The sequence below is a fragment of the Leopardus geoffroyi genome, chromosome A2, assembly GCF_018350155.1.
Source record: "Leopardus geoffroyi isolate Oge1 chromosome A2, O.geoffroyi_Oge1_pat1.0, whole genome shotgun sequence".
Lineage (NCBI taxonomy): Eukaryota > Metazoa > Chordata > Mammalia > Carnivora > Felidae > Leopardus > Leopardus geoffroyi.
This window is the reverse complement of record NC_059331.1, coordinates 144,711,338-144,723,885: the sequence shown is the minus strand read 5'-3', so window position 1 is coordinate 144,723,885 and position 12,548 is coordinate 144,711,338. Positions and strand designations below refer to the sequence as shown.

The window sequence follows — 12,548 nt, the reverse complement described above, 5'->3', positions numbered from 1 at the left end:
TAAAACAGAATACACCCATTTACTTGCAGACTCCTACCCCCCACCCCCAAAAAATGGCTGTTCCAAAGAACCAACCAACCACATACCAGAAAGAAAAGACTGATTTAACGAACAATCTGAACCAAGTGAGAAATTATACATGACAGGAAATAGCAGGAAAAAAGCACCACCAGACAGAATGAATGAAAAAAGGAAGATGACAGTTGGAATCAAGCTGTAGTCCATGGAAGGCTGACTATGACTGGCAGACGGGAAGGCATCCCCAGGTTCTACCATAAGTAATGAGCAGCAAGTGTAGGGAAAAACAGGCCAGTGATCAGAAGAGTAATGAAAGGTCTGAGAACCAGCAGTGTAGATTAGGAGAGAGGGTATTTTTAATTTTCAAGTACATAAGATTAACTTGCAAACCTCAATGTAGATTAGTTAGTTAGTTAGTAGGTTAGTTAGACTAGAAAAGCTAGTCTAAAATTGCCACAGCCATTCTGCTTTAACCTTTTTGATAGATCTGAGAATCGCAAAGGCTAAACACTAAAACCCAGACAGCCAGAACCCAAAACTCACCTGGCCAGAAAAAATTAGTCAAGTCCCCAGGCAATCAAAAGCATGAGCTGTGGTGGGTGACATGAGGACCACAAGGTCAGGGCTGGTTACCTGCGTATGGGTGGTACCAACGTCTATAGGACCCTCCAAATCAAAGAGCCCCTTACACCAGCCCAATCATGTAGGACTTAGAAAACAGCCAAAAATACAGATTCACTAACAGAAAGAAAAAACACACCTTCCCATTGCCATCTAGACATTAATGCCAAGCAAAAATGCCCATCACGATGGAATCTTCCTCCCACTCCCTAAAGGCACCAGTAGCAGCTTGGACAACTGCACAAAAGAGACAGACCACAGCTAATGATTTCTCTATTCTTCAAAATCCCACATTTGGGTAAAAGGAGAAGTATCATAAAATGGATGATAAAACATTCATGGGCCAAAGAATCCAAGATACATGCTATTCTGCTATCCTACCTTCAAACCAAAGAGAAGAAAAATTCCATAAAGCCACACCAAGCAAAGTAGCTAGTATAGCAAAAATCAACACTGCTCCTCCCTCAAAAGTACAGGACCACCATCTCCAATGCACACACCTCACAGTATTTGCTAAATCTCAATGATGGACAGAGCTACACATTCCTCTCCCACCAAAACTCTTATTAAATTATCAAGTGCCAAAAACATAGGGAAATTCCCATAATCAAGATGTGAGAAATATCTAGACATTCCCCACCCCCTAGTTGTGCTCAGAGAGGAATAAAACCAGGGAAAGCATCGTAGTGCTCACATCTTCACCCCGATTATAGAACGTGAAGATCTAAGCGTACCCCTGTGATAAGTTACTGGTATTCGTCACCCCTTATAATGTGTTAGCAGCAGCGGCAGCAAATGGATTCTTAGAGCTGTAAATTTCAGGCCTCGGCAACAGCCTCTCTGCTCGGCATCTCCCTGATTAGAAACCTCCTCTTCAGGAACTGCACGCTCTGATGCTGGCAACTGAACGAGGCCCGGCTTTTGGATTAAGAGGTGTGTGGTGAGTGCATGTGTGTGTGTGCCCATGTGTGTATAAGTGAGGCTTACGACTTTTTATTCCTCTTTAAATTGTGTCATTACTGTCCAGAGAACAAGCAGCTCCTGAGCAGAGACACGGAAGAAGCAATAAAATAGTGGTTACAGTCACGTACTGTGCAATAAGTAAAATGCAGAGTGGATTACTGTTCAAAGCCTACTCATCAGCACCGTTGCAGACCGCATTTATAACCGTGATATTTCTTACGGTGCTTTTCACCTGGATAAGTCCATGTATGTCTACATCGCTCACTCTCTCCACAAGCCAATAGATCCTTACTCAGCCCACCCCTATACGCACCTACCATACCACACACTCCAGGAGATAACCTAAGGGACAGGTGCAGAAGTCTGCACAAAGTCACTAGCTGGACTCGAAACACTAGACCTAAACCCAATGTCTCCATTTCTTGAAGTCCCAACTGTAAAAGGAAAAAATGAGTGGCTTAATGATGATGAGTGTAGGCTAAGGGCTGCCACAAGTCAAGAGAACTGCAGAGTTCTGTCAGGGGCAAGCGACATCCATTCCCATCTCTGGCCTGCTGCCACGCTCCCCATCTGCAGAGCCTGTCCACCGTGCTCACTGGGAGGCCAAGAAACTACTGTTCAGCTTCGTAAACCCCTGCAGCATATATAAAATGAGCAAAAAGAGCCAACAGTTTCCTGAGCTTCAGAGATCCTCAGAATAGCTCCCCAAACGCAACTACCAATACTCCCAAAGCTGCCTAAATTATCAGTGCTGGACAAAAATAAAAGGACCATCGGCGTACACTGGGGCTTCTATGGATGCCACCAAGGAATGGCTTTGACGGGGCCACTGAGAATGGGACACCAAATCTGAAATCATGACACTGGGCTGCTTCTCCTACTCCCTACGGCTGTATGCTAGGTCTCATCTCCCCAAAGCTAATCATGGAAACACAACTGAAGCAGCACCGGAAGCAACTAAAAGGAAGCGACTAAAAGTACGCCACAACTGTTACAGCAGTGGCCTGGAGCTGTTCCCCAGAAGGGTACAGCTGCCAGCCTGTACCCCTGACAAAATACTAAGCATGACAATGTCTTGATACAAATAATTCCAGGCACCTGAGCATGAGCAAGCAGACTAGTCAATAGCAAATACTTAAAAGGAAACCAGGCATCAGACAGATTCCAATAGATGGGGCACTCTTCAACATGTCCGCCCAGCACTTCTCAAAACTGTCACGGTCATCAAAAGCAAAAGAAGTCCAGGGCACCTGGGTGGCTCAGTTAGTTAAGCATCAGACTTGGGCTCAGGTCATGATCTCACAATTTGGGAGTTTGAGCCCCACATCGGGCTCTGTGCTTTCAGCACAGAAGCCTGCTTGAAGCTCTCTGCCCCTCCCTCGCTCGCTCTCTCTCTCTCTCTCTCTCAAAAATAAATAAACATTAAAAAAAAAAAAAAGGCAAGGGAAGTCCGAGAGACTGCCACATCCAAAAGGAGCCTAACAAGACATGACAACTAAATTGAGTGTGCCATGGTAGAGGAGATTCTGGAACAGAAAAACAGAGATTAGAGAAAAACTAAGGAAATCCGACTAAAGTATGGACCTCAGTTGATAATAACATACCAATACTGGTATGCTAATTATAATAACTGCACCATCCTCCTGTCAGGGAGCAGAGCAAACTGGGATGAGGGCAGGGGTAATGTGGGAACTCTGCCCCATCTGCTCGATTTTTCTGTGAATCTAAAACTTGTTCTAAAAAATAAAATTTTTTATTTTATTGAATTGAAAAGGCCAGGTAAGTATTTTTTACAAATCTTTTCTAATTCAATTTTTATTTTCTTATCAGCAAATCAGTTTACTAATGCAAGCTACAAACCAAGTCTTGATCTCTTTTTGGTGCAGAGGTCACCTTCCAAACCAAACCATCCCCAGAACTTCCTCTTCACCTGAAAGCCCTATGGCCGAAGCCCAGGAAATTCTCATCACGTTACCAAATGCAAACATAACAGAAGAGTCTAAATAATGCCAAAAATATTAAAAGGTATCTTTGCTTAAAAACCATCTCCGAGAGACATGACAGTGAACTCCATTCAGAGCTAGGACTAGAAGCACAGCAAAAAGCTATCAGGGCCACACCAAGTAAGTCCTAGAGTCCACTGTGTGCATCCATGCATAGCTTCAACCTGACCTCCAAAACTGCACATGGCCACAAGTCCAGACAGTTAACTACTTAGAGTAATCTCCCAGATGGAGCCCTAGAGGGCAAGCTCCTTGAAAGCAGGAACCACTTCTCATTCTTCTGCTTCTTCCCAAAGCAGAAGGGCTCTAAGCAATCACTTGGTAAGAGAACTGAGCAAGAGTCCTCTAACCAGGCAGGGCAGTGAGAAGACTCCACCTCCTGAAGACATGCTGTCACTCCCCAGCCCTGCCACCACCCCTGAGTGTTATTCAGGTCTATAAAATCAGCAAGGCCCAAGAATCCAGCAGCAGGGACAGGGAAGCCAAGCCACGTGCTCAGGGGACCATATGGCTACAAACAGCACAGATCAGCTAAAACGCCACAGGGAAGGCAGGCAGGAAACTGGCAAGCCACGACAGGCACAAAAGTCTCAAGCAGGCTCAGCTAATCGCTGTGAAGTGAACATGCTTCTCTGCTAACCTGGAGAGACAAGGAGAGCCCTCGCTTGCATTTCCTTCCCTAAAAAGTGACACAGTTTAAGCAGAGGATGGAACACATTCTTTCAGTAGACACCATGTATCAAGACAATACTTCGTTGAGTTTCAAGTTTCTCAGAAGTGAGACTCTTGGCCAGCACATCTCATCTACAGCATCAGTTCCCAAAATCACCTACAGGACCTGAGAGGCACCCAGTTCAAGAGTTCAGGTTACCTTTTGCAGGCTTTTCAGGCTATTTAGCTGCTCCCTATACAATTAACTTCTAGGGGACAGGGCAGGCAACTGCGAAAGAGAGAACCACGATTTGTTCAGGCCTTACAGTCACATGAGCCTCAGAGAAGTATCCTTTAGCAAAAACTTGTAGGACGGTCAGAGTGTTTGTGAAGTCCCAGGGCACCTTAGGACACCTCTAGGTTCTCTTGAAAAAGGAGCACAGTATTAACAGACATTTTAAATCAGGTATATGACTACAAAACCGCTGGATTCTAGGTTATGAAAAGAATTGCAAATCACTTTTTTTCCTACTGGCTATAAGGTAGTATCCCGTGCTCTACAACAGAGGATGGCAAACTATGGCCCAAGGGCCATCTAGCCCACTGCCTGCTGTTGAACATAAAGTTTTATTAGAACATAGCCAGGCCCATTCACTTACATACTACTGTCTCTAGCCTCTTTTCTCGCTATGGTAGCAAAGTCGCATAGTTTCAACAGAGACTACATGGCCCACCAAATGTAAAATATTTACTATATGGTCCTTTAAGAAAAAATTGGTCAACCTATGTTCTACAACATATCAGAAAATGAACACACATAGGGCAATACATGGTTAACATTCCTAGAAAACTATTTGGCAAATATGCTGCAAAACATTCTTATGGAAATAATTGCCATTTACATAGAGATTTATTCCATTTTCTAAATAATGGAAAAATTATACACTATATGAATATCGACCTATTGGGGACTGGTTACATAAATTATGCAGGCTCACAATGGAACATTATGAACCAACTAAAGCAAGCTCAAACATTTACTTTGGCGCCCTCCCTAAATACCTTTAAACAAAAATAAAGGGATTTTGTTGTTGTTGTTGGCCCTAAGTCCAATAGGACAAATATAATGGGAGAAAAGAATATGGCAACAAAACACTGGAAGCTAGAAAGCAGATGGATGAGTGGTAACAGACTTCACAGATTCACAAAAGCTAAATCCTGAGCCAGTGATAAGAAAACATAATAGCCAGCCTGATTTATACTGCAGACTTCCCCCACCCACCAAGACAAAGAAACTGTCAAATCAGGAATCTCAAGTAGAGATGAAAATGGGACCAAAACCTAGACTTGGTTTACGTAAGAAGCACTTGGATTTTAAGATATATACCATAAATCCCATATATAGGTTCACTAATTGTAGCCCAGTGTTTGAGACCTCATTCTTAAATAAGAAAGATAACCAAAGATCACCAGGCATCTAAGGAAAGCCTCTAATATGAAAAATAAGAGACCAAAATAACCGAAGAGAATTAAAAACAACATGGAAAATACAGACTATGCAAGGAAATTTTTCAAAAAATTATAATTAATTCCTCAGAAAGTTAATAGAAGGTATTTTATCTCTGGAAGAAGTGATATTACTATTAAAAAATAACAAGATAGACACATAAATCAACAGAATGGAATAAAGAGCCCCAAAATAAATTCATGCTTATGTGATCAATTAATCTACAACAAAGGAAAAAAGAATATAAAGATGGTCTCTTCAGTAAACAGTGTTGGAAAAACTGGTCAGCTACATGCAAAAAGAATGAAACTAAACCACTTCCTTACACTACACACAAAAACAAACTCAAAATAGATTAAAGACCTAAATGGAAGACCTGAAACCATAAAAGTCTAAAACACACACACACACACACACACACACACACACACACACACACACAAACAGTAATCTCTTGGACATCAACCTTAGCAGTATTTTTCTCTGGATCTGTCTCCTCAGGCATGGGAAACAAAAGCAAAACAAACTATTGGGACTACATCAAGTTAAAAAGCTTTTTACATAGCAAAGGAAATCATCAAGAAAATGAAAAGGCAAACTACCAAATAAGAGAAGGTATTTGCAAATAAAATATCTGATAAGGGATTAATATCCAAAATATATAAAGAACTCGATAGAATTCAACACCAAAAAATAATACAATTTAAAAATGGGCAGAGGACTTGAACAACATTTCTCCAAAGAAGACATACAGATGGCCAACAGACACATGAAAAGACGCCCAACATCACTCATCACCAGGAAAATGCCAATCAGAACTACAATGAGATATTACCTCACACCTGTCAGAATGGCTAGTATCAAAAAGACAAGGGGGGTGGGACGCCTGGATGGCTCAGTCGGTTGAGCGTCCGACTTCAGCTCAGGTCATGATCTCACGGTCTGTGAGTTCGGCTCTGTGCTGACAGCTCAGAGCCTGGAGCCTGCTTCGGATTCTGTCTCCCTCTCTCTCTGCCCCGTCCCCGCTCATGCTCTGTCTCTGTCTCTGTCTCTCTCTCTTTCTCTGTCACAAATAAGTAAACATTAAAAAAAAAAGGCAAGAAATAACAAATGTTGGAGAGGATGCAGAGGAAAGGGAACCCTCGTGCATTAGTGGTGGGAAAGTGAATTGGTGCCGCCACAGTGGAAAACAGTATGGCGGGTCCTCAAAAAAAAAAAATCAAAACTAGAAATACCATACAACCCAGTAATTCCATGTCTGGCTACTTACTCAAAGAAAATAAAAACACTAATTTGAAAAGATATATGCGCTCCTGCTTATTGCAGCTTTATAACAGCCAAGATACAGAAGCAACCTAAGTGCCCACTGATAGATGAAAGAATAAAAATGTGAGATATATATATACACATACACTATATATATGATGTGGAATATTACTGCACCATAAAAAGGAGTGAAATCTGGCCATTCACAACAACATGAATGGATCTAGAGGGTATCACGCTAAATGAAACAGTTAGAAAAATACAAGTACAATATGATTTCGCTTTTTAGATTGAATCTAAAAAGACAAACAAACAAAAAAAACCACAAGTGAACAAGCAAACAATCAAGACAGAAACAGACTCATAAATACAGAGAACAAGTTGGTGGTTGCCAGAGGGTAATGTAAGGGAAAGTAAGGGAAATGGTAAAGGCAAAATAGGTGAAAAGGATTAAGAGGTACAAACTTGAGGTTATAAAAGAAATAAATAATGAGGATAGAAAGTACAGCATAGGAAATATAGTCAATAATGTTGTAATAACTTCATATGATGATGGATGGTAACTACTCTTATCACAGTAAGCACTGATGTTATACAACTGTTGAATCACTATGTTATATACCTGAAACTAATAGAATACTGTATGCCAACTACATTTCAATAAAAATGAGAGCCATTCAGAGAAGCAAAGACCAGAAAGGTCTTAAAATACAGTATCATAAAGAAAACATTTGGTAGCAGGGCTAAAAGGTAAATACGAAGAAATTTAGGAAGAAGAAAAGACAAAGATGAAAACAGGAGGCAAAAATTAGAAGACCAGCCAACAAAGTCAAACATCCAAACAGGAGTACTAGAAAATAGCAGAGAAGCTAGTTGGAAATCAACAAAATAGTTAAAGTTCCCAGACCAGAAAGAGCTAAAACTAAAAAGAATACGCTCACACATGGATAAAACAGTGCACCACTGAGAAATTTCAGGATAAAAAAGCAAGTGCTAAGACCTTGTGGAAAGAAAAACCAAATCATCTGAGGAGGAGAAATCAGAATGGTTTCAGAGGCAAATGGTGAAGATATCCAAAGATGACAGCTCCAGAACAGTGAGAAGAAGAACAAAAGAACTAGTCCAGATTGGTATAGGTCACAAGGTTCCTGGAAAATGTAATTGAAAAAGATAAAATTAACAGGCTGAATCAATGTCTTTTAGAGAAGATTTAGGTAGAGTCTAGGGGTTGAATTAATAAGTTCATTAAAAAAAACAAACTTTTAAAATTATTAAATCCAGGGCAAACAAAAAGTTCTGCAGAAAATGAAAAGTAGCCACAATATGCTATAGGGCTCAGTAGTTATTAGCATTTGCAAAGTAAACATTGAACCAGAATTAGAATATAGTCCTACTGCAAGGATTAAGGAAAAATACATGCACACCCATGTGAATCCTCATCTTCCACGATATGAAGGAAAAGGGTTGTGCCTAAAACTGAAAAATTAAGAAGGCAACATAAACATTTTATTCAAAGATATGGACTAGCCAAGAACTGAAAATGGCTGCCTCAAGAAAAAGGAAAACAGACTAGTACATTTCTTAATAAGCCCACAGAGTTCTTTAAACTTTTATGCATTCAAAATAAAAGTATAAAAACTTAAAAATTATATACAAAAGAATATAGCTCAGTACTACTCAAAAGTGGTTGCCAGCCTGCAATGAGAGTAGGAGCTTGTACCGGAACATAAATCAACCACATCACTGAGGGGAACATTGCTGATATTTTTTCTGTAGCAAGCTTTTCTTGATGAAAGAAGCAATGCCTTGATTTACATTCTGGCTCAAGCACCTTATATCCTATCAAGGCATTACAAATAGGACTGGGAAAGATCAAGGGTCAGCACACTTTTCTGTACGGGGCCAGATATCAAATATTTTAGGCATTGCAGACGATTCTGGTCTCTGTCACAACTACTCACCTCTGCCACTGTATTACAAAAACAGCTACAGACAACATGGAAATGGACAGACATGGCTATGTTCCAATGTATTCATGTCACTGAAATTTAAATTTCATAAAATTTTCATGTGCCACAAAACATTTTTTTCGACGTAAAATCCACCCATACTTCACAGACCATACAAAAACAAGTGGAGGGCCAGGCTTGGCCCATGGGCCATCATCTGTCAACCGCTGGGATAAACAGTATAATCAACTTAAAAAAAAAAAGTCTGTGTGAGAGTAGTTTCATCTAGTATGAGTGTTTTTCCTTCTCCTTTTTATGCTTTCTATTTAAAAAAATAATAATAATGCTGAAGAATTTCTAAAACTCAATAAGTTTTGAAACCATTTACCTACCTACCTACCTACCTACCTACCTACCTACCTACATTTCTCTCTCTACTCTAGAAGCAGGCCTATATCCAAATGACCTAAATTTATATTAAAGATACTTACAGGAGAATGGCTATTCCCCTTAACCCTCAGATGGTTTTTAGAGGCAATTTCCTCTACTCGACATTTTAACAAATGAAACTTCACTGTAACGAAGAAAGCCTCACTCTGTTTTAAAACAAAACATATATACGTATCCTGGGATCCTAGATTAAAACAAATAAACAAACAAACAAAAACAAAAAATAAAACAAAAAAAAATAACCAGGAGAAAATGTGCCAGCTCTTCTCTAGTTACCAATAAAGCCATATTTAAGAAAAATACAAAGCTACTGACTCAATCATCTACTCTTTCAAATTTCTTTTTTCAGCAATGCATTAGTACCTTGACCAGCAAAGGCCTAAAACCCTGCAAAATTTTCTGGGTTTCTCTTATAAACTCAGTTTCTTTTTTGTTTTTTAATGTCTATTTATTTTTGAGAGACAGAGAGACAGAACACGAGCAGGGGAGGGACAGAGAGACAAGGAGACACAGAATCCAAAGCAGGCTCCAGACTCTGAGCTGTCAGCACAGAGCCTGACGTGGGGCTCGAACTCACGAACCATGAGATCATGACCTGAGCCAAAGTCTGATGCTTAACCGACTGAGCCACCCAGGCACCCCTCTATAAACTCAGTGTCAACTGAAGAGGGTCTAGCAGGGACAGTACAAGATACAGGGACCCTCCTAAGCCTCATCTATATCACAAATATCAGACCCTCTCAGAGTGACAATGATGAAAAACAGAAGACATGCCTCCCTTGCTGAGTGAATGATCGCCCTTTCACCGTGTAGCTACAGTCTTAGAACAGATGACAGGAAACATAAGCAAAACCAAGTAGTTCCAATTAGGTGGAACAGCCATGTCCAAGTTTCCAAGCTAGTGCGGTCCTCACACAGAAAGGAAGCAGGGGTTCATTCTGGTCTGTACCAAGACTTGGAAGATGCATGGGGGAGTATCCAACCAGGAACTTTTCCCTAAATAGGATAAAAGACCTAATTATGCTTAGGTCTCAAAGATCCAATTATGGTTAACCTGACAGCTGCCTGGAGACCACCTACGACAAGAAGGAAGGAAGCCACTTGAGCACTCTGTGACTTATCGCTTTGGGCATCATAAAAAAGAAAGTGAAGAAATTCAGCCAATTCCTCAGAGACTGTTAAAATTTGACCATTCTAAGAGAAACCAGACCTGGATTTTTTAGGCTGACAGTGCCACCTAGTGGTATTCCATCTTCAACTCATTTGGGACAGCCACCTCTCAGCAGATATAGATATGTTAATTAACTTCTTTTAGTTCAGGGAAACAAAGCTTAAAGCATCTCTTGCCAAAAGTAAAAATAGATTGGAAAACATGACAGCACTTTGGTAAAGTGAGGAAAACAGGTCTACCGCTCACGGTACCAAAGCCAGCAATGAAGAAAACACTCAGCACTGCTGATGGACCCAAACAACCTACTGAGTAGCACTAGTTCCTGTCAAAGGAATCCATCCCAGGACACTTCAGGAGAGCTCTCTGGAAAAAAACATCACATGAGAAAAAACTCAAAACCACGAGAGTCCCAAAACAGAAAGAAGAGAAACCTGAGGTCACACACACTTTGACATGGGAACTCTAAGAGAAAGCCATTTGCCAGGCAAATAGAAGCCCTACAATATGAGCGATCTTTCAAGGTGGCAATGTCCACAACTTTAACTCATGAACTCCTAATGAAGTTATGCAAATTTATGACAAGTTCTTATGGTTTCTAATTCCCCTGCAATAAACACATGCATGTACACAACCCTTACACACACAATCCACACACCACTGGCTTGCCTTAAAACAGAAATGCTTCCAGGCCTGGCTTGATGGTTCAGAGATCACTGTATTGTCACTAGCCTGACAATGTCCACAGTGCATCTCAAGACGCTGAGAATGACTCACCTTGGCAACAAACTGCTTGTCCTTTTGGTCCAAATTAGCAGTAGGAGCCACATAGTCTCTCCATATTCTCAGCCTGCGTTCCTTGGCAAACCTGGCAACAAAAACAAGGATGCACATCATTCAGACAGAATAGGTCAGCAAATGGAACCCACCATCACCATGGGAGCAAAGAGTACAGCATCCTTCTCTAACTCAGAGACACGACACCCAAGGGCAAGGCCACCAGTCAAACCAGAACAGAGTATGAAAGCAACAAGAAAGTGTACCGCAACTGGCATCCAAGACATACACGCCCCTGGCTGGCTGACCGGGATCTAGCTGTGCAGCCTTTCTAGCCCGGACAGTACAAGTCCACCTTGAATTAGCTCTTTAGCTTATCTAGCATCTCCTCAGTGACTAGTAAATGCCACGCACTGGAATGACAAACACAGAGCAACTGCTCTCAAGTGGGAAGAACACCCACATCCAAACAAACAAATGTGTTTTTTTAAAAAGCATAGGCCGGCTCAGTTTCCATTTGGATTTAAAAAAAGACTATCAGCTAACCAAATCACCTTTGTAGTACATCCAAAGAGTAAGAAAAGGGATAAAAATCCACTAGGAGTTCACTGACAAAAGTGCAAAAACTTGTTGGCAAAAATCTGTTTTATGGTACTAAAACCATCAGGCATTTTTTCAGTCAGGCTAAGAGAGGGAAATGGAATATGTGCAAAAATTTTTTAAAGCCAATGAACAGCTAGATTTACAAATAAGCTTTTTGTGTTTTGTAATGACAAGTCTTTACAAATAAACAGATACAGGTCAAAGGGAAAGGAATGATTATTTCTGAAAACAGTACTGCCACTTTTTAAAAGAAGCACTAGGGGCGCCTGGGTGGCAGAGTCGGTTAAGCGTCCGACTTCAGCCAGGTCACGATCTCGCGGTCCGTGAGTTCGAGCCCCGCGTCAGGCTCTGGGCTGATGGCTCAGAGCCTGGAGCCTGTTTCTGATTCTGTGTCTCCCTCTCTCTCTGCCCCTCCCCCATTCATGCTCTGTCTCTCTCTGTCCCAAAAATAAATAAACGTTGAAAAAAAATTATCTATAAAAAAAAATAAATAAATAAATAAATAAATAAATAAATAAAAGAAGCACTAAAAGGAGAAAAAGACAAAGTAGCATGTGGTAGCTGTAAAATAC

The 12,548-nt window shown here is 40.8% G+C and overlaps 1 protein-coding gene across 1 annotated transcript in view; it reads right to left on the bottom strand.

The window, feature by feature from the left end:
• SND1 (staphylococcal nuclease and tudor domain containing 1) overlaps positions 1-12,548 on the bottom strand; it is a 427,290-nt gene that overhangs the window by 364,420 nt on the left and 50,322 nt on the right. Inside the window, exon 9 of the mRNA XM_045495517.1 lies at positions 11,374-11,464. Within this exon, the coding sequence (XP_045351473.1) occupies positions 11,374-11,464 (91 nt within the window). The remainder of the gene's footprint in view (positions 1-11,373; positions 11,465-12,548) is intronic.